Here is a 22562-nt window from a genome sequence, read left to right on the forward strand (position 1 = left end):
TTTCTTTATCTCAATTATACATTTAAACAACTTTTTCTATAATAAAAATTGTTGTTGTTGTCATTAATTGAAAAGTCATGGTAAAGAATGGACGACTTTTTGTATAAGAAGCAAGAATAGACTTTTTATATGAAAATAAGATCTAAACCGATCAATTAAATATGATCGTTCCAATTTATATTATCACCTCTCACGGTAGCATCTTTTCTCACTTTATATAACTAATTCACAAAAACCTTTATTGCACCTCCAAACTCCTTTAAAAGGCCACCCATTTTTTATATAACAATGAACGAAAGTATAACAAGTTCCTGTATTGTAAAATAAAAATAGACAAATATTATTAAAATTGAATGAAATATTATGTATAAGGTAAGAAAACAAAAATATGAGAATGAGCTTACTTTGACGGTCGACTACAACAAAATATAGGGAAACAAAAACTACCACAGTATAAACAAAGCCTAAATATAACATTGTTGAACACTTTATATAGTAAAAAGTCTTGTTCTATGTTTATGTCAGTTAATTTTTTTTACTAGTTTTTTGTTGCGAGAAATTCATAAATAATTATTAAATTCCCTTTCAACTCATAGAATAGATCCCAAGTACAAATATTGATTGTAATTAGAACTCTTTCTTCCTTTACCAATCTTTCATTATTTTTTATTTTTTTATAGCCGTCAATAATAATGAGATGAGACCAATATTATATTAGTTTGGTATGAATGGAACTAGACTCATGTTTCTTTAAAATGGTTTAATGTTCAAATCTTGTGGATAAATAAAATGTAGTTTGAAAAGGAGACTCCGTTAAATATGTCCAATAAAATTATTTGTTTGAGATTAGTCAAAAATAGCGAGTGGATATTTGATAACGGTAACATTTATACTATATATGAAGAAAATAACATCTTTCAATTCTTTTTAGTTGATTTTTTCTTCTAAAAAATGCCTTCAATTTTAAATACAAAACAAATAAATAAAAATAATATTAAATATTAGAAAAATGTAACAAACACGATATTAATATATGATAAATAATAAACATTAAAATGAGTGTGAAAATGGGACTTACCTTGTGGGTTGCTAGTTACAACCATGATTAGGGATATCAAGATGATGAAAGCATACACAATTTTTTGAACTTCAGCCATAATCTATCTCCTTAAATACCATGTAACAAACAAATTTGATCACTTTATAAGTAAAACATCTCATCCCCTAAATAAATATAAAATGTAAAACACCTCTTCTTTTTTTTTTTGTTAACTTTAATAAAATTGGTTTTAGTCCTTGCGGAATTGCAAGAAACCATCCAAATAATCAAATATTTATTATAAGTGTCTTTTAGGTACATTAAGATGTCACATTTTATCTCTCTTTTTTCACGGGAACAAACATATAGCCTCATCACATTTATCTCTAAAACTCACACAATTGATCCCCGACATCAATAGAGATCTCACTTAATATAATATTCTGATGACAATCAAAAGTCATTAATTATTTAATAGACGTTCACTATATATATTTTTAACTAAATTGCACATTTGGTTCATTACTTTTATTTTAAGTTTGAAGTACTTTTTCTAAGTTTAAAAAATTTTAAGTTGGTTTATTACCTTACTAACATTACACTAAGTTAGTCACTTTAGTTAAATTTTTATTTAAAAGTGCACGTGACTAACAAAGGTGCACATGTGGATAACATTCGGAGTACCACATGGACGTTTTTGACAGAGTTAACTCATAATTAGTAAATAAAGAGTGATGTTAACATTGGTTCTTTAGATCTCAAAATCAAAAACTGAGAACCGAATCAAATTAGATCGATTAAGGTTGGTTCAATTCGATTTTGAACCAAACAAAACAAGGTAGAATACTTTTTCAATTTGGTTCGGTTTAAATTTTCAGTTACATCGATTTTGTCTGAACCGCTTACATCCCTATGTGAGATCATCATTCCAGCAAAAAGAAGCACAAATAGTATGTTTGGATACTCTCAGGTTCTAACATAAGGGATGCAAAGTTCATGACCAACAAACTTGTCAACATTATTATTGGTTCTTCAGAGATCTTTGTGAATTTTTAAAGATTCCAAAGACCTAATCAAAACACTAGGAGTTTGGGAGAAGACCAATTAAAAAGAGAATAGGGGATTCAAGGAGGCAAAGGGAATAAAACGATCCCGTTCATTCAATCTAAAGTTTTAATCAATTTAGAAATAAGTTTTGATCAATTTAGAAAGCATTGTTAACCGTCCACCACTCTTTCAATTACTAGAAATACAATATCAACACTTTCATCGTATTAAATATGTATGATCTATGGAACATAGATGAAGAGGGTTATACTCAATCTATCAAAGAATCACACCCATATTTTTCTAAAAGATTTTATGAAAGAGCAAAAAAAAAAAAACTCTTAACCACATGAGTTAGACATTTCTTGATGTCTTCTATTAGCCAATCAAAATATGAAAAATGTGGTCAATGTGAAATAGCAAAAAAAACTATATGGGATTCACTAGCTCTCTTACAGGAAGAAACTTCCAAGTTTTTTTTTAATGACAGATATTAGTATGTTAATTGTTATATTAGTTTTTTTTCATGTGAAGACTTGAACTTCCAAAGTGAAAGAATCAAAGACAAGTATCTTTGTAAGAAAATACGAAATGTTCAAAATGAAAGAAGACAACTCCGTTGAAGACATGTTTGGAAGCATGGGCGGTTCTACCGTATGGCGACCCCAGGCGGTCGTCCGGGCTCGATCGATAATTTTTGCACATTAGACTCAACCCAAAAGCTTATTAACACATTTACAAAAAGAAAATTTTGGGCAATCTGAAAATTGTCACACACAAATAGGTCTTGGAATTTTATTTAGCACACTATTGACGGGTTCATGTCTCTTATTTTAACGGGTTAATTGTTCAAATTGACCCTGTAATATACTTTATGTTTGAAAAATAACCTAATAAAATACAAAACATATATTCTAGCATTGTAACTTGAATTTCTTCTTATTTAATTTTGACCATCCTATAATATACGTGTAGTCTAAAAATGTGACTTACAGGTTGAATTTTTTCACGTTAAAATATAGTTTTACACAATATTAAATTTCTTCGACCAGGGATAAATTAATTATGAATTTTTATTCCCTCATAATTATGAATTTATTAAACAATTTATAATTAATTTGTATCTCGTTTAAAAATTACAAAATTTCATTGTGAAGGTTCTTGTCATGTTCTAGTCATGCCTACAAAATTAGGGAACTAAATTTGACTTGTGAGTATACGCTTACGCGGAACAAAATTTCAATTTTGCACGTTTCAGTTGAAAAATCAAAATAAATTTAAACGACTTCGATATGCTATGAAACTTTACAGATCCTTTTTATGCATTTTTATAGACGTCTCTGCAAATAATGAACTCAAAATTCGATTTATAGATCGAGATTTCCATTGTTTTGTTTTTTGAGCTTTTGACACTTTAAAAATTCATAATTAATTTGTCGTTTGTCGAAAATTTATAATTTTTTTGTTCAAGCCATATTTTAACGTTCTTAACTCGCCTCTAGGAAATAATGAAAAAATTCAATCTCTCGGTTGCTTTTTTGGACTTCGCGTATATTACAAGTTATAAATAATAAAAATCTTGAATTACATGGTAAGAATACATGTTATTTAATTACAGGGTCAATTTTCAGACTTCACGTATATTACGTTGTCAATTTCAATTAATAACCCTATTTTAAGTTGTACTTTTGTTGACAAAATGATAACCTCTTTTATTTCGATTTTTTTTAGGAAAAAAAAAATCGATTTATGATTGTTTATATATTATATCGCATGTGAATTTACGATTAATTTTTCGCTCGGGCTCCATAAATTTCCTGACTCCGCCACTGTTTGGAAGACAAATACGGAATGTACATATTGAAATTGAAATATTCTAAGAAACCTTCCTATAAAATGGAGATCAAAAGTAAAACAGCTATTGAAGAAACAGAGAACTTGAATGTTCCTAAGAGAAACAAATTTCTAGCTCTTTACAAGTCAAACGCAAAGCGTCTACTTCTAAAGCTTTCCAAGCTAAAAAAGAATCAGAAGGAAAAGAAAAATATAGTGGTTGATATATACAAAAATAATTATAGGCAAACTTTTATAAATATAATAAAGGAAATGTTAACGAATGTTCTTAAGATACTCTTTAACAATTAGGCATGACAATAGGGCATAATGGGGATGAATTTTACCTTCTCCATCCTCATACTTTACGCCCATATATTTACCTGTTACCATGGGCGGAGCCATGTGTTAGTCAGGGTGTTCAAATAAACCCCCTCAACTCTATATGTTTACACTAAAAATCTGTATTTTATTGACTTTGAATCCCCTGAAATTTGAATGTTGAACCATTTTTGCACCTACCTTGTCTAATCTCTCCTAACTTACTGCAAGCTATCACACTCTCTCTTATATTAAAGCTGCAATTGCAGTCATGCTTCTCTCCATTTATTTATTTATTAATTAAAGAAATTTAAAGCTGTTGCAATAATAATAAATTTATTCAAATCAATAAAATGGCATAGCTCTGAGTAGTATTTAAAACGGCATTTTTTTAAGTTAACATTTGTTTGAAGTAGTATTTTTTTTCTTTGGCCAAATTTAAAGTAGCATTTAAAACGGCATTTTTTTCCTTGATCCATTTTCATATAAAAAAGTTATATTTTTTCATATACATGGTAAATATAAAAAGTATAAGTATCGATACACCTTAAAATCTCATATTGTTTAACAATCAAGATCAAATTTAGTTTATGTACAATAATCATACTTCTCAACCAAATGAGCTCTTTTTATAAGTTACAAAACCGTAAGAGTTTGTTACAATCCAAAATAAACAATACATCGGAACACAGTGTGACATACTTGATGGTGGATCGAAACAAAAATAATTTGAACCCCCTGAGTCAAGTTCCTGGCAACGTCAGTTACCCTACCCATACTCAGCGGGGATGAGAAATTGAATCTCATCCCCGTCTGCGACGGGTATACCGTCTCCATCCCCATCTTCGCAGTGGATAATTTTTTTTAATAAAAATGAACGTATTTTTCAGCCCCGAGCACAATGTTGTAATGCATTGTCCATGATAAAGATGATGAAGATCGATGACTATGATGATGGAGAAGAGAGATGACGAGAGTGTGAGATATGGAAGGAGATAAAAGAGAACTATGATAAGTGAATGTTATCTGAAAAACTGAGATCCTCACTGTATGAGTGAAATGATTTATGGATTCAATTCCTATTTAGTATAAAAGGGGCAATAAATTGATTTTCTACATTCGGGACGGGTTTGGGTATGGGTTCGGAGTGGGTACATGTATCCCCATTACACATCCATACCCGTGTTTTGAAATCGGGGAAAACTCAAACCCAATCAAAGCGGAGAAAACCAGTCAAAATAGGTTTGGTTCGGGCACCGCAGGTATGGGTTTTGTTGCTTTTATCCTTACCCGCGGGGAAAATCACGTGTTCAATAAGTTCTCAATGAAATTGCTTACTCAAGTACATCAAACCAATTTTGTAAGAAAAATGATATTTGTACAACCACTTTATTACAATTTTTTGACAACTTTCTCTTTCATACTCACATTATATTCTTATTCTTTCTTCTTCTTCTTCTTCTTTCTCTCTCTATTGTTTTGAACCAATGAGAATAGAGAAAGTAAAAGTTATCATCAAAGTTCTCATAAATGGTTGTACATATATCACTACTCATTTTGTAATTATGTCGAAAGCTAGGAAAGGGAAACATCAACACTTTTTAGAATAGATGCATTGTTCAACACATGCAATTGCATTTCGTGGTTAACATTTCAACACATGCAATTGCTTTTCGTGGCTAACATCATTCTTTGCTAGTTGTTTACCTAGTAGGACATCACAACATGAAGGACCACTAGCAAATTCAACTGGTCATGGAGAATAATGATCAAATAAATGAGAAGACGATACCTTGAATGGGAACCTGCCCTAAAACATCCAAACCCCATTATTTAGAAGTAATGCCTCATTCAATGCATCTATTTATTATAGAACGACGAAGAAGAGAACCCTTATCCATTCAAAAAATAATAATTGGTCTTACTATATTTGCTCAACACTGCCACTATATTTGTTGTTGTATTATCTCATGTGTATACGATTGAATTGACTCTAAGATTTGATGACATTTTATTGAGTTTGTTGGTGTCATATCAAACTATTTAATTATTATTGATTCCTTGTTTCTAAATTAAGTATTTATTTACTTCGTTCATGTAAACTTAGTTCAGTTACTATGGACAATGTATAATATATGCAGAGATCGGGGTTTCAATCTTAGACACTTAACTTATTCATCTTAAAAATAGTGAATTTCTAAACACTAAATTAATTGACCACAATAAAAAAAAACATTTTCATATTTGTGGGTAAATCAACATTTTATCAACTGAATTAATCTTTATTCTTCATATTTGGTGATGACACTATGTCATACTATTCTTTTTTTAGTCATTTTTATGCCTTGATGTGCAATATAGAGTCATTTTCATGATTTACATGCTCGAAAGAGCCGAAAGTTGTCAAAAATGTTAAGAGGTCGTCTAACTATGTAATGGGCATGTTTTGCACAATTTAGAGAAGATTTTTCCAGCAAAATATCTTCTTTTTTTTTTAGGAATAACCGGCAAAGATCTTTATTGGTGACCCTTATTTTAAATTAAATGTTTGATTAAATTAAGGAAGGTGCGTTTAGTGGAAATTAATAGACAAAATGTCCACAACAACGTCACTAGTGGAATTGACTTTTTAGTTTGATTAGGAATTTGAGGCTTTGTTTTACTCACCAAGACAGCAAGGAGATTTTCCTTAAAAAAAAGCAACAAGTAGATTTGGACAAAATGTAATAAAAAAAAAAGTCTATGATACGTGTCTTACTAATACTATGCTAGTTTTTGTAGAAAAGCCAAAGAAAAATTCATTAAAATGGAGACATGGACACAAGATATATGTCGCAAGCATGAATAATTACAATGAACAAGCAAACACTCTAAACAATACAAGGATAAACAATATTAAGAAGAAAATTTAATCTAAAAATTATTTTTTGAAGAAGTCACAATGGACTATATTAATCAAGCCGACAAATAAATTTTAACAAACACAAAATGGGTAAGGAAATGATTCAAAAAATATCCATCAACCAAGTTCAAGAAAACAAGATAGTGACACAAAATACATCACAAACTGGATGACAAAATCGAGATAAACTATGAGATTATGCCACCAAGAATGTACATGAAAAACCAAGTGTCAGATGTTTCGCTTTCCACCATCAAAAACTAAAAAATCTACTGGTTAGTAACTATCGAATATCTGAAACAAAGATCCACATCTCAAACGCAAGTCATCCAAATAAAATGAATGTAAGAGCAAATCCTTTTAAAGAACACCTATGAGTAGCTAAACTGAATAAAATGATTAGAGAGACACAACATAAATGTCAAGAGATTCCTAACCATTGCAAAACAAGAGACCAAAATCTTATCGGACGGCAATCACCTCCAACAACAATGTCATGATATAAGAAAACAATGTGACCAAATTTACAATTAAGAACCACAGAGACCTCTACCAACCAAGAACCAGCCACATTCACACCCATCAATAAACGCTTATGAAAGTTCACCTTCAAACTCAAAATTATCTCAAAGAGAATAAGATTAACTTTTATAGCTCTAATATTCACCCAACTTTTACGTCCAACAATCAGAGTATCATCAACAAATTGTAAATGAGAAATACACATATCCTTTGATTGACTAACCTTATAAACAATAAATTAACTAGCCTCTATGATAGAATTTAACATATTATTCAACCATTCTGCAACAATCAAAAAAAAAGTAAAGGAGGGAGGGGATCATCTTGTCTCAAACCCCTTTTCAATTTGAATTCACCGATTGGGTTGTCATTCACAAGGAACAGTGTTGTTGTTGAGCAGACACGGTCCATGATCCATTTATCCTACATAATTGGAATAATCATCTTTCCGATTACTATATCATGATACTCTCATTCTACTCAATCATAAGTATTTTCAAAGTCAGCCTTAAACAACAATAATTTTTTTTTCTCTACTTTCTCACTTCATTAGCAAGAAGATTCTCATTCAGAATTTGACACATTTTGACAAAGGTTGACTGAGCAGAACCTTATCCAACACTTTATACATGCACCCAACAAGAAAAATGGGTCTAAAATTCAAAAAAAAATTGTGGATTATCAACTTTCAAAATTAAAGCAATAAATGTACAATTAGAGTCTCTCACAAAGTTACCATTAAGATGAAATTCCACCAAGAGCCTCATAACATCTTCTTTCATATCTACCCAGAACACCTTGATTAATTCAAAGTTAATTCCATCTATACCGAGACTTTTGAAACTAGCACAATCTCACACCGTCTACATAACATTTTCCTCGCAAAAAGGTATAGTCAAGTCGTCTCTTTCCTAAGCTATAATCTAACAACTATTCAATCCGTTCCAAATTATATGTCATAATTTAGCAATTTCACATAGATTAAGAAATGTAGTTAATATTGTATAAAAAGTGTGATTTCATTAGGGGTATGGAAAACATAAATTGAAAAAAGATACTCCTAATGAAATCACTCTTTTTATACAATATTAAAGGCATAATAGAAAAATTAACATTAATAATTCACTGGTAATATAAAATGACATATAATTTGAAACAAATAAATTTCCCTAAAATGACATAATTTGAAACGGAATGAGTGAGTAATGAATAACATTGGTCATTTCAAAAAATAAAATAGAGAGTGGCTTTCATTTTGCCACGGTTAATAGCTCGTGATATGCGAGGAAAATAATATTTTCATTCATATAATATGTTTAACATGAGATTTTATCCGAGTTGTTTTTACAAAGAACACGATAATCTCTGAAAATATGTCTCTCGATCTAGTTTTGGTGTTTTGTTAGAAATTTCAAAAAATAACATTAACATATACTACTTTGTAAATATAAAAATGTTCTTTTTGGATAGTTTTGTTGTAAAAATTAGATGTGGAAATTATCACATATAAGAAATTAAAGAGAAATATCATAATAAATAAATACAACTAATAGTAAAGTAAAATAAAGGACAAGGAATTTATCGAATTTGGTTGTCGTCGACACAGTTCCATCAAAATCTTCATAAATTAAATTAGAGGAAACCTGAGGCGTGACATAGTCACTGTCCTTGAAGATTTTATCCGCCTCAAAAGCGCATATCACATGTTAAACAGTTCTTCCCCGTTATGAATCATAACAGGAGGTAACAGAACAACTCAAATTTATCTCAAAGATAACCGAAGATGTAACCTAGAAACTCAATATTTTAGATGAGAGAAAATAATTGTGTAGAGAAATATGAAGTGAAGGAATTTATATGTGCAAAGATTTTTCTTTGCTGGAAAATACTATGTGTTATAGCAAGTTATATGACCCATCTTTAGGGAAGAAAAATGAAGGATGTTTCAGTGTACTTTAGTGAGTTATACGTGCTTTATTTAGAGAAAGAAATGAAGGATATATACATCGGAGTTGTGGTGAGTTGTTCCTTATACTAAGAAAAATGAGGCTTAATAATAGGAAATGATATTTTAGTCTTTGAGCCAACTCTCAAACATCAACTTTTGAAATATAATATCAACTGAAAAATACAACAATACCCTAATTTTTTTTAGAGAAGAGTAAAACCTTTCTCTTCCTTCTTTTTATCTATAAACTGAATTATATTGATTATTTTTGACCCGAAATAACCTCTATTTTATTCCCCTCGTTTAATCTAAATAAGTACACACTGCTATGTATAAATATTATATCATCGAGCAAAACCGTTGTCAATTGTTATCATAGAAAAGTAATAATAATAACCGTTGTCCGTTAACGTCACTGATCACGAGTATGATTTTTATTTCCACTGAAATTCAGTGACGATATTTTCAAATTAACGTCAAAACTTTGGTTAGATATTTCTCTCAAACAACTCAACTAGTCAAATGATATTACTAGTATACAAGTATTATAAAATAGCCGTCCAAACTCCAAACCTTATCTTCAGTGCAAACTACGTCACCAATCTTTTACTTGTTTTCAATTGGTTCAATTAAACCACAATTTTACACAAGGAATCTGGTCAACCAGTGAGGCTCTATTATTATTACGTAAACAAACATTAAGTTGTTACTGAATCTACCAAATGAAATGTGCATGACGTTATAGACACGACACTCCACATTTTTATTGCGTCTGTGGGATAAATAATTCAGAATGCAGACAGAATCATATGCAATAATAGAGTTTGGAAATTGAAGAGAAATTATTGGCAAATGGCTCATTTTAAACCACATGCATGCTTATCTTTAGTCTAGACATTACCAATCCAACTTCTTCAACTTGCTTGGTATGGTATGTAATTATGTATGCATATATGAGGATATATCTAGATAAAAAATTGTGTATATGGTGTTTACCCTATGCTCCTAGAGAAGGTATCTCCGTATCTGGTGTATTAAAGTTCGGTCAAAAGATAATTCATGTTTGATCAATAACTTTTACTTAAAAATTAAACTTGTAGTCTCTCAACAATTCATTTTATGTTGAGATTATTAACTATTTGAGCACATTCAATTGATTTTCTATATTTAGTATTTACACTAATTAATTTCATAATATATATTACTATCATTTTTTTTATTCTTGTAAAAAAAAATTATTCTTTGTATTAAACGAATAAAATAATAAACAAATATACTATATCTTGAATTTTAATTTTGCTAGAAAAATAACTAATTGGCATCATTGTAATTTTTCTTTTTTCCTTTTGGTATAAATAGTTGTTAGTTTTCTTTGCTTTATCTAATGTGCATAAGCAAATTAGTATTATACTACCATGCACAAGTAATTTTTCCATCATTTAATCGTTAAATTTCATCATAAATATAGAGTCAATTAAACCATATTATGGTATCAAATCGAGCCAACTTCCATTCAAATCCACACGCCAAATACAATAAACGGGACAAAATATATTGAGAGAAACCCTAATCTCAACTACAATAATAAAGATAAAGTCTAAAAAAAGTTTATAAAGAGAGCATGACTTATTATCTTACAAACCAATTTTTACAAAGATGAATTTGATCATTATAAAAATCTAATACGAACAATCAAAGGATTTGACTTGTCTCTTTCTATCACATGTTTGTTTGGCTTTGCTCATGTAGGTAGGGGTTCTGTTTCTCTTGTAGTTGTCACCTACACCGAAAGATACAGATTAGGTAGTGTACACTCATGCCACACACAAAATACATAACTTTCAACCTTAAAAACAAATGTGATCCGAATATTTAAACTTATGTTAAATGGAGAATTCCTTGCCATGGAGGTAAAGGAAAAGATAAAATTGAAAAGAACATTATCAATGGACTAGTAGTAATCATAAACCATAAATATAATAAAGAGGGAATACGTTTCCGCTCAAAACAAATAAAGATGGAATACATTTGTTCATTTTACTTTTATTAAAATGAGAAACACTTAACAAAATAAAACGAGAAATATCGATCAGTGCTTAAAATAGTTAATCACAAAGTCACATGCATACATATTGGTACCCAAAAAAAATAGACCCATGCATGAAACATTACAAACATGGTAGTTGTCGTTTAGATGAGTCAAAATTCCAACACCCAAACTAAAAAATTTGTACACTCTTCACGCACCCACTTAAAATATTGATTCTATATTGTTTAAAAAAAAGTGTAAAAAAAATATGATTTGAAAATAAAGATTTGTTTTTTGTCGGATAGACTAATATCCATGGTAGTTACTAACTGAGCTACATGCCTTTATTTTTTTTAAAATCAACTAAAAAATTTATATGGATATACGTACAGTTAATCAATTTATAATGACGTTTTTATTTTTATATACAAAAAAAAATATTCAAAGGATCAATTTTTAATTAGAAGAAAAATTGTTGTTATTTAAACATTAAAAAATTGACAACATTTTTTTTTTGAAGAAAAAAAATTGACAACATATAAAATACATCATTTAAAATGCTTGATGTGATTCAAAAAAGATACAAAATCAATAAAAAAAAAAAAAAAAAAAGACATCATACCCAGGCAATATAGAAAGAACAATGTTATTTAAATAACAAAAAAAATCAATAGTTTATTTGACAACGATATAAAAATTCACCATTTATAACTACTGATATGAATAAAAGAAAAAAAAAACAATAAAAATAAATAAATCATCAGTATAAAATACGGTGTTGGATAGCCTTTTAATTATTAATTTATCATTACTCATATAGAAATCTATTGTGGGGCAACCAAATTATTATCCAAATAACATTTTTAGAAAACCATCTTGCATTTTTTTTTTTTGGTCAAGTAACCTATTGGTTAGAGTTCACATAATTTAATTGCGGAGAAGTGAAGTGTCCGGGGTTCGAACCCCAGCCCCTGCATAAAATATGTAATATTCCTACCAACTGAGGAAATTAATTATGAGGAAATAAAACTCAATTGATTTAAATTGATTTTTTTTGTGTACGGGGTTTGAACTTCAACCTTACATCGTCTTTATCAACTGAATTAAGTCTACAACGATGATTTAAATTGATTTGAACTAAGAGTTTAAAAAGTCAGAGTTTCTAAATTTAATAAGTATTAATTTATTACTAATATTTTTTTTACAAAAGTTATTACTAATATTTGTCTTCGTTTTTTTTTTGAGGGGAGGGGACTAATATTTGTCATTAAAAAAGTAAAAAAAATTAGTTTTATTATTAATTTGAACATGTTTATTTTGCACGCACGAAGTTTCATAGTTTCCTACACGTGTCGGCATCCAACAAACATAACTTAACTTTATCTCAAAAAGCTAACTCAATAATCACCTCACACGTTTCGAACAGTATCTGGTTACCCAATCTCTCTCTACCTCCCATTTTCCCAATACCAAATCCCCCGCAAAACCCTCTAGAATCTTTCCTTATTACCGGCTACACCCAGTAAACCCTTTTAATTAATTATTCAATATTCTCCATTTTATTTAACCATATAAATTCACATCAAGAATCATCCATCATCTTCCATATTTTCAATCTCCACAAAATCTTCATTCATTCATTCATTCATCCATCGTTGCTCTTGCTCGGGTTATTTACTGTTCTACCCTTCTGGTTATGCTAGCTTCCGCTCCACGTCAACAACTCCGCCGAAGCTTTTCCTTAGCTCTCGGCTTTCCTCGCCGCCGTTATGTTCGCTACCGCCGTCTAAGGTAGCAAAACTTTCCTCAAATTCCAATTTCACCCCTGCACATATACATAATCATTCAACCGATTATATTCAGCCCTTGTCAATCCGATTCGATCAACGACATTCCATGCCGAGTCCTAAGAGGAATCACCAGAGAAGGTTGAGCGAGAGATCTTCATCTTTTCACGGAAACAACGTTATGACGACCACTGCTACAATTCGCCGTCCAAAAACCGTTCCTGATCTTCTATCTTACCGGAACAACGTCCTTCCGGTGACGGAAGGTCTTCCTAGACAACCACCGAAGTTGCTTTTGAAAGTGACGGTTCTTGGAAGCCTTGGTCCTATTCAGATGCTGATGAAACCGGAATCAACTGTCGGCGATCTAGTGGAAACCGCCGTGCGGCAGTATATCAATGAAGCTCGCCGTCCAATCCTGCCTTCAAGATTTGGCTCGGATTTTGAACTTCACTTTTCACAATTTAGCCTAGAAAGTAAGTCTTCACAATCTATATCATAATTCATAACATATGTTCCTCAGATTAGTGTGTTCTGGTGTCGTATATATCGACATATATAATTATATTGAATTATGTTATTTTCTTAAACCGTTTTCGTGTCGTCCTTATATGAGTTTGTGCTTCGTAGTTTATAATCATAGAAAATTAATTTGGTTCTGAGTAATTTGATTTTGATTAATAAGGTTTTGATTGTTGGTTTTTGTGATGCGTAGGTTTGAACAGGGAGGAGAAACTAGTGAAACTTGGATCAAGAAACTTCTTTCTGTGTCCTAAAAATACTGCACACGCAGGGGAGGGTATTTCTGGAAATAGAAATGATGGTAGCGTAACGACAACGTTTCCGGCTTCGTCGTGTGCTAATGAGGTTGACAAAGCTCGAGAATATGTAGGTTGTGGTGGTGGTGGTGGGGGTGGTTTTGGTTGGTTCAAACTCATGCATTTCATGCAATAATTGCTTAATGGTTAGTTAAAATGAAAATAATTTATTGTTTTAGTTTGCTTTGATCAAATGAATTGCCTGTTAGTTTGTATAAAAATAGGTTGGCAAGTAGTAGTAGGGACAGGGTTTGAGATTTGGTAGCATGATAAGCAAAGCAAAAGTAAAATTGTAAAATTTACATGTGTGGTTTTTATTAACACATATGTACATGATAATAATCTTAAATATGTTTGAACTTGGTTCTGTTTTCCTGCTGTCTTTTTAACGTTTTACTAATGTATTTGTCCTTTTCCTCCATGGTGAGGAATTCTCCATTTAACAAACTCTGTTATTTTAATCACGTCACGACAAAAAATATATAAATATCGAAATCCAGTATTTCTATATAGAATCAATCATTTATTTAGAGATCAAACAACTTTGTTAGCCCATGCGCCGGATTGCTGCCTCAGCCTTAGACAATCTTTACCAGATAGCACATAGAAAGATGTAAAGCAAATGAATGAAGACAATCAAAGTGGTGTGAATTTGGGGATATGGGGCATGGCAACCCAAAAAGCAAACGTGATATCTACAATCTAGCCACCAAAACAGGGCAAAAATTGTAACCTTACAAATGTGTTCACTAAACAGAGAAACTGTAAATTTTATGGAAAAAAGTTCAAAAACACATTGCAAAGATTTAAAGACGGGTCTAGCAGTGAGCTTTTGGTGTGGCTAAGATAATAATATCAACAAAATTTGTCCAATAAAATTGAATTCTATATATTATTTCACTTAAAATAGTAGTTTTATTAGTCTAAATTCATTTGTAAAATGAACTATCAACTTCTTTTAACATTTTATTCTGATAAACATATTTCATATATAAAAAAAATTGGTAAAGATTTGGCGTGGCTGTAGCGACACCAGGACATAGAGTGGATCCGTCCATAGAGAGATAGAAATAGAGAAAATTTTGTCTTTAAAATTAAATGAGTTTATCTTAAAAAAGAGAGAGAGACTGTGAGTCACGGTAATAGTTCTTTTTTGTAACGGTTGTTTAACAATCATGTGTAATTAAAGTTTAATTATTACATTTTATAAGTCACTTGAATCGGCCTAATAGTAATGATTTGGGATCTAGGAGTGTGTCCATCTTCAATGTCTAAAGTTTGATTCTCTCTGATGTTAGTGTCCTAAGTTCGATTCTAATATTAATTTGGATGGACGAATTTAACTTCTTAAAAAAAAATACATTTTCTATCCCTTAACTTAATTTTTGACACACCCTAATAGACGTTTTAGGGAAACTTCTATGTTACCTTGATTTTTGAAGAGACGCGATGTTTCTTCCATCTTCATTTCCTTCCTTTAAATCCTAACTTAACTCAAGTCTTTATCTTTTAAGTGTTTTGTTCTCTCTCTTTTTACAATTGTGATAAGTAATAGGTAAGGATCACAATTCGACCCAAGTCCGTTAAACACATGCAAATATATCCACAGCGGACAAGGATAAATACCCGCATTTATGGGTCCGAATTTAGACTTGGGTAACTACCCATAAATTTTCATGGGTTCGGATTTAAGCTCGGGTAACTACCCATAAATTTTGATCGACATGGGTACGGGTTCATGCTCTTTAATGCTCACTCCGCCTCCGGCATGCACATATATAATATTATATATAATTTAAATTTATATACCATTAAAGTCAATTAATTGTAAACTTTTTTACAAATATTTAAATATAAACGTAAGCAATCGTTGTTGATGCTTCTTTCTCGTAAGCTACTTGTCGTTTTTGTTATTGTTTTGTTTTTATCTTTAGTCAACTATGAGTACATACGGTTCCATATATGAATTGATGAATATTCTGTAAATTATTTGTTAACTTTTACGTTATTTGTTTTGTTTTTACTCTCTTTTCAATGTTAAATGCAGATAATGTATGTGGGTATGATAATTTAGATGATCATAAGACATGAGAACGGATAATAAAATTGTTGTTCATGAATGACTTAAGTAGAGACATTTTTTTACAATGCGGGTATGAAGATGGACATTATAGTACCCTATCCGTTGGGGCCATTGCCATCCGTGGAAAGAGGTATATATATGATAAAGAGATTGTGTCATTGATGTTTGGAATAAGCAAGATGGAAGAGGTGGGTGACATGCAAAAGGGGAAGATGAATATTCATTTTTTTTCTTTTCTTCTTCTCTCACGTGTTGTCTCTATCTCTCTCGAACTTATCTGATATTTTCTGCTTGTTAGTGAGAAGGAGTGAGTGTGTGAGGATTGTTGTGCGTTGTGTGAGTGATATAGGAAAATTTCCCATTTTTATTATGAGTTATGCTATAGTACACGACAATTTGCATGCACGAAGCCCACGACATAATACATGGCACTGTTTAAATAATTTTAATTAAACTAAATGGAAAAATATGAAATTGTGGCTGGCTGCAATACACGGTCGTGTGGTTTGCACGACAACTTCGTGTCATGCTTTTTAGCGTTTTTCTTTTATTATATGATAAACAACTATGTAAGTTTGGGATGTGATAACTCTCCAAAGAATTATTATTAAGCACAATTAAATTTGAATTAATGTGTCTCTTTGGGAATTAGGATATTGTATACTTCATATATGTGATTTTTATTTTATCCTTTGATATGTAACATGTTCTGTTTTTACAATTCCTTTACATAGCCATATTTTTTTTTAAGCTCACCATGAGGTAAATATCTTTTGGTTGATATGTAACATGTTCTGTTTTTACAATTCCTTTACATAGCCATATTTTAAGTGCATTTCTTGATTCTTAATTTCTTATTATACTTTTTGTGAGAGCTATTTTAACTCGAGTTGCTTTTATGTTATCTTAAGTGTTTAGACGATCACCTATAAACTTTTGCAAATTTAATGATATTGTAAGAGTCATTTAATTTATCTAATTAAATTGGGAAATGTTAATTTGTGCTTTTAAGTTACAAGTTTAAAAATCGAATGTAAAAACTTAATTTTAGAAATTATGCATTCAATGTCTTGAAAATTTAAAAAGTTATTTTTTCAATATAAAACTTATATTTTAATTCTTTTTTTAGATCCTTAACTTGTGCCTTAAAGACACAAGTTAACATAACCCAATTACGTTATATGAGTATAGTTAATTAATAGGATTCTAAGTGACCATGAATAATTATCTGGGTCCACAAAATTCATAGATTAATTTTAATGAAACATGATTGTAGTTAATGGGAACCTAGGAATAGGCTTACTTAGAAAACAATGGTAAAATTGTTGGAGGAAAACACCACGTGTTTTGTTTGACAAAAATACGTGTTGATTTTGAAACATCACCACTTAAACTAACCTCATATGTTTAAGCCATGTTTTTTGTCAAAAAAAAAAGTTTAAGCCATGTTCGATTGTTTGAAAATATATTTGGTTATTGCATCCCCTCCCATCATTGATGAAATAATATGTAATTTGGTTTAAAAAAATGAAAATAATGGAATATGGTATAAAAATCTAAATATGAAAAGACTGCTTGATTGCATCCTCTCCTATCCCATGTGTTATTTTAATTGTCGACTCCAGGTGGGTGTTAAGATCAAAATCATCAGCAATCACCCTCATATATTAATTGAGGTGAAAGATGGTGGAAAGAAAGCTCAAATTCTAAGATATTTCCATAGTTTGATTTCGAAAAAAAAAACAAGAGAAAGGAAAGAACATTTTTAATCAGACCCACATTAAAAGTATTTCCACCAAAAGTTGAGTGGAAATTGAATGGAGGGTTAAAGTAGAGAAAGATAAAAGGTTTAATATCTCATTTCTTTATACAATGGTAGTTAATCAATCTTCAAATAGATATTTTTTGTTTCTATTTGTTTTTACTTCCTTCTGCCAAACAACCAAAAAATTATTTCATGTTCCATTTACTTTCATTCTTTAAATATGTTGTCATCTTACTTCCTTGCCTTCCACTTTCTGTTATCATCTAAGGAGTATTTGAATTAACTAAAGAGATAAAATATAATAAACTTTAGAATTAACTTATCAAATTATGTTGTCTCATCGAACAATGAATTGAGACATGATATGATACAATTATCATATCTTGTCTCTTACCGTGATCATCAAACTAAACCTAAACATTTATGTTAAATTCTTTCTATATTAAAGGAGAAAATGTGAGTGAATTATTTCATAGCAACTACAAATAATATTCGATAACTTATTAAAACAAGTTGAAAACTACTTATAAAATATTGATGGTTGCTCAATAGACACCTTAAAATTGTTCACTTGACTAAAAAAAGCTTATCATAAGTTACGACCCGATCAAATTTTACACACAACAAAATTATCAAGAGTTACGATCCGATTGAAAGTAAAATCGAAGAACGTATCGAACAACTTTCTACAATATTTGTTTAAGTTCTTTCAAACACATAAGAAGATTGATTGATGTTTCCGCATCAAAGGGTGCTGGGAAACACCATTAAAATATTAATATAACCTCATCGGTAGTTAACTATCAAAGGTTTTTAACCGATGGCAGTTAACTGTCGATGAAATTCAGAATTAAAATTATCATTTAGTGGTGTTTCTTAGCATTGTTTAGAGTGTAGACAGCAATCTTCAACACACAAAACGCAAGTGTTTCTTTCAAAGCCCACCGGTGAGGCAGAGACCCAAGTAATGAATGAGGCCCAAACCGCAAAACCCTAACTTTGCAAAAACCCTTTTTCTCTCTCAAACCGCTATATAATCACAAAAACCTTTCATTTCCTCTTCCTCTTTCGCCACACACTTACGCTTCCAAAACCCTAGTAGCATACTCATTCTCATCTCTCTCTCTCTCACTGTTTCCAATGGAGTTCTGGGGTAATCTCATATTCCTTGGCTTCTTTCTCCTTTCTTCGCTCAATAACGTTTACCTGTTGTTATTGATTTTGTTTTCGTTGATTGATTCATTTTGAGTTTTTTTTGTTGTTGTAATTACTCGTTCAATTAACCGAACTACTCTTGATTTTTGGATAATTTATCGTTAATTTGAAGTCTGTTATTGTTAATTTGAATGTGTTATTGTTAATTTGATCTCAGAACTTGTATTCACGTGTATTAGGGTTTGCTTCACGGTTTTCTGATAGACGTTGAATTTTGAATTAGGTGCTGAGGTTAAGGTTGGAGAAACTATCAAGATTGACCCATATGACCTTGAAGCAGCTGCAATTCACATTTCTCAGGTTAGGGTTTTGTTGATGATGTTGTTGTTTTTATGTAATTTGTTGTGTGTCTAGGGTTTACTAAATTTATGGTTGGTTATTGTATAGGTTGCACTTGGTGAAGCAAAGAAAGACAAACCAAACGAGTCTGTGGTTATTTACCTCAAAGTTGGTGAACAGAAACTTGTTTTGGGAACCCTGACCAAGGACAAAATTCCTCAGATATCTCTTGATATTGTTCTTGAAAAGGAATTTGAGCTATCTCACAATTCCAAAGCTGCTAGTGTTCATTTCTGTGGATACAAAGCTTACTATGAAGACAATGATGAATATCCTTGAACCTGATTTATTATTATATAGTCTATTCATATTTTTAGATATTTTTCTAAGATAGTTTGTTAGTGTATTTGCTGCTCTGTTATTAAAAGCATATTAGCCCAGATTAGTCTATTTGTCATCCTAGTCCGTGTTGCAATTGTAGGTTAATGTGTATAGTTTTTTAGAGTATAGTTTAGTTTGTTGATATCCTAAGTGTCTTCCAGATCTGTTATCTAAATGTCTAGTTAACATTGTAATTGTTTAAATTCTGAATTTTTCCTTAACTATTGATGTGTTTTGGCCTGCACTAGTGAGGAAGAAGGTGAAACTGGTGAGACTCTGAAATTTGTTATGCAATTGTGTTTAAGGTTAGATTAAGATTGTGTTGGTTACTTAAACATAGTTGTATTGTCTTTGTCTTGAACAGATAGTGAAGATGAAGACATCCCATTGATTACCACAGAGCAGAATGGTATGCGTTTCCTCTTGGTCTGAATTTTTTGTTGGTTGGGCTTGTTATTACTTTAGAAACTGTCAACTAAATAACCATTGTTCTTTTTAGGAAAACCAGAACCAAAAGCAGAGGAGTTGAAGGTTTCTGAACCTAAAAAAGCTGATGCCAAGAATGCTGCACCTGCCAAGAATGCTGCAACTGCAAAACACGTGAAGGTTGTTGATCCAAAAGATGAAGATTCTGATGATGATGATGAATCTGATGATGAAATTGGAAGCTCTGATGATGAGGTAATTGATCAATGTTTTGTTTAGTGGCATGTTGCTATAAGGTGTCCATTTTTGCTGGTAATGATGTCCTTCGGTCCAATACATACACAAGTTTGAAATGAGATACATTTGTTAAATGTGCTAGTGGTTATAATTTAGTGTTTTCAGTTTAGGGAACTTTCCTTATCATCTTCAGTAAATATACGTCTTGATTATTCATGTCTGAGGTCAACCTTTTATTATTATTATTTTTATGTTGTTAATTGTAGATGGAGAATGCTGATAGTGATAGTGAAGATGAAGATGACAGTGATGAGGATGATGAGGAAGAGACTCCTGTGAAGAAGGTAATGGCACATTGCCATCATGATGTTATTTTATTTGTTATAATTATTATGGTTGCTATGGTGATTTGGGATAATCTTGTCTTTTTGTTTTGAAGGTTGACCAGGGAAAGAAGAGGCCCAATGAATCTGCTTCAAAAACTCCAATTTCTAGCAAGAAATCAAAAAATGCCACTCCTGAGAAGACTGGTAAGACCAAGTTGTATTATGTTTTGCAATAAATATATATTGTTTCTGTTTTCATTTTTGTATAATTGGACAAGTATTTGTTTTTTTTTTTGCTTGTCGATTCAGTGTTGGATCCATTCTATAAGTTCTTATATTTATTGTGTTGTTGATGCTTGCGTTTGTATGCTGCATTGTTTATATCTTTCTACTATACATCAGTTGACTGTTCTTAAATTGTAGTATTGTTTGAATGATGCATGTCAATGCTGAAATTGTAGTCTGTTTGCATCAAGGATTCATGCTTGCATTTGCATTTGCATTCTGTGTTGTTTATATCTTTATCTGTAAATTGTTAAATTGTGTTAGATATAAAGAAATGAATGCTGAATGTTAATGCTGAAGATGTAGCTTGTTTGCATCATGGATTCATGCCTGCATTTGCATGCTCTATTGTTTATATCTTTAATCTTTCTACTATACATCTGTAAACAGTTAATTTGTGTTAGATATTAAGAAAGCTGGACATATAGCTACTCCCCACCCTTAAATTGAAGAAACATTGTTTGAATGTTGCATGTCAATGCTGAAATTTGAGGTCGTTTATAATATATTCTTATGTAGATGTATATTCTTCTGTTACACATCCGTAATTTGTGTTTAAATTTTTGTTAGATGGTAAGAAAGCTGGACATACAGCAACTCCTCATCCTAAGAAAGGTGGAAAGACTCCTAACAGTGATGCCAAAACTCCCAAGTCTGGAGGAGGACTCTCTTGCAGTAGTTGCAGCAAGTATGCTTTTAACAAAACCCGAAGCATGTATTTATTACTTTTAGATGGGCTGTGATTGATGTTTCTTTTTATGTTGTCTTTATTACCAGGACATTCAACTCTGAAACTGGACTGACACAACATAGCAAGGCCAAGCATGGTGCTAAGTGAAGTTGCTCTCAATTGTAGTTTGTCGACAAATGGATGTAATTGGTTTTCATATGTAGTATGATGAGTATCTTAAGGATGTTAGGTGTCTGTCCTTGATTTTTGATCTAGTAAACATGAGGGAAAGTTTTTTTGGTGATGACATGTTTTGGAAGCTGTTTGACTTTGTTGGGCGGAAGTGATTGCCTAAATTAATTGCGTTTAGATTTTGTACCGCTTATTTATGTTCTTATTTTAAATTTACGCCGAGCTATATTGGCTATTTTGAATTATATTTTGCTTCGTCTAGAAATATAGTGGGGTTACTGGTTAGGAGTAAATTGGACTATTATGCCTTTTTTTGAAGTGTTCCTAATCTGAAACTGTCTTATGGTAATGTTTAATGAGATCCACGTTTTACTATTAATTTTTATCATGATAAAAGCTGGTACTCCCTAAGTATGGAAACACAATACCAATATCTAATAACTTAAATACTACTGTT

The 22562-nt window shown here is 31.0% G+C and overlaps 2 protein-coding genes across 2 annotated transcripts; both read left to right on the top strand.

Moving 5' to 3' along the window:
• The first annotated feature begins 13241 nt into the window (after positions 1-13241).
• LOC25487508 (uncharacterized protein At4g22758) lies at positions 13242-14619 on the top strand. The gene is made up of 2 exons (XM_013609452.3): positions 13242-13904; positions 14144-14619. Exons 1-2 carry the CDS (start codon positions 13538-13540, stop codon positions 14380-14382), a joined length of 606 nt encoding a protein of 201 aa, XP_013464906.1. The 5' UTR covers positions 13242-13537; the 3' UTR covers positions 14383-14619.
• A 4473-nt stretch (positions 14620-19092) lies between these two features.
• On the top strand, positions 19093-22350 carry LOC25487509 (histone deacetylase HDT1). The gene is made up of 10 exons (XM_013609454.3): positions 19093-19247; positions 19533-19609; positions 19697-19917; positions 20215-20237; positions 20334-20378; positions 20469-20650; positions 20899-20976; positions 21072-21162; positions 21814-21931; positions 22021-22350. Exons 1-10 carry the CDS (start codon positions 19235-19237, stop codon positions 22079-22081), a joined length of 909 nt encoding a protein of 302 aa, XP_013464908.1. The 5' UTR covers positions 19093-19234; the 3' UTR covers positions 22082-22350.
• The last annotated feature ends 212 nt before the right edge of the window (positions 22351-22562 follow it).

The sequence above is a fragment of the Medicago truncatula genome, chromosome 2 (assembly GCF_003473485.1).
Source record: "Medicago truncatula cultivar Jemalong A17 chromosome 2, MtrunA17r5.0-ANR, whole genome shotgun sequence".
Lineage (NCBI taxonomy): Eukaryota > Viridiplantae > Streptophyta > Magnoliopsida > Fabales > Fabaceae > Medicago > Medicago truncatula.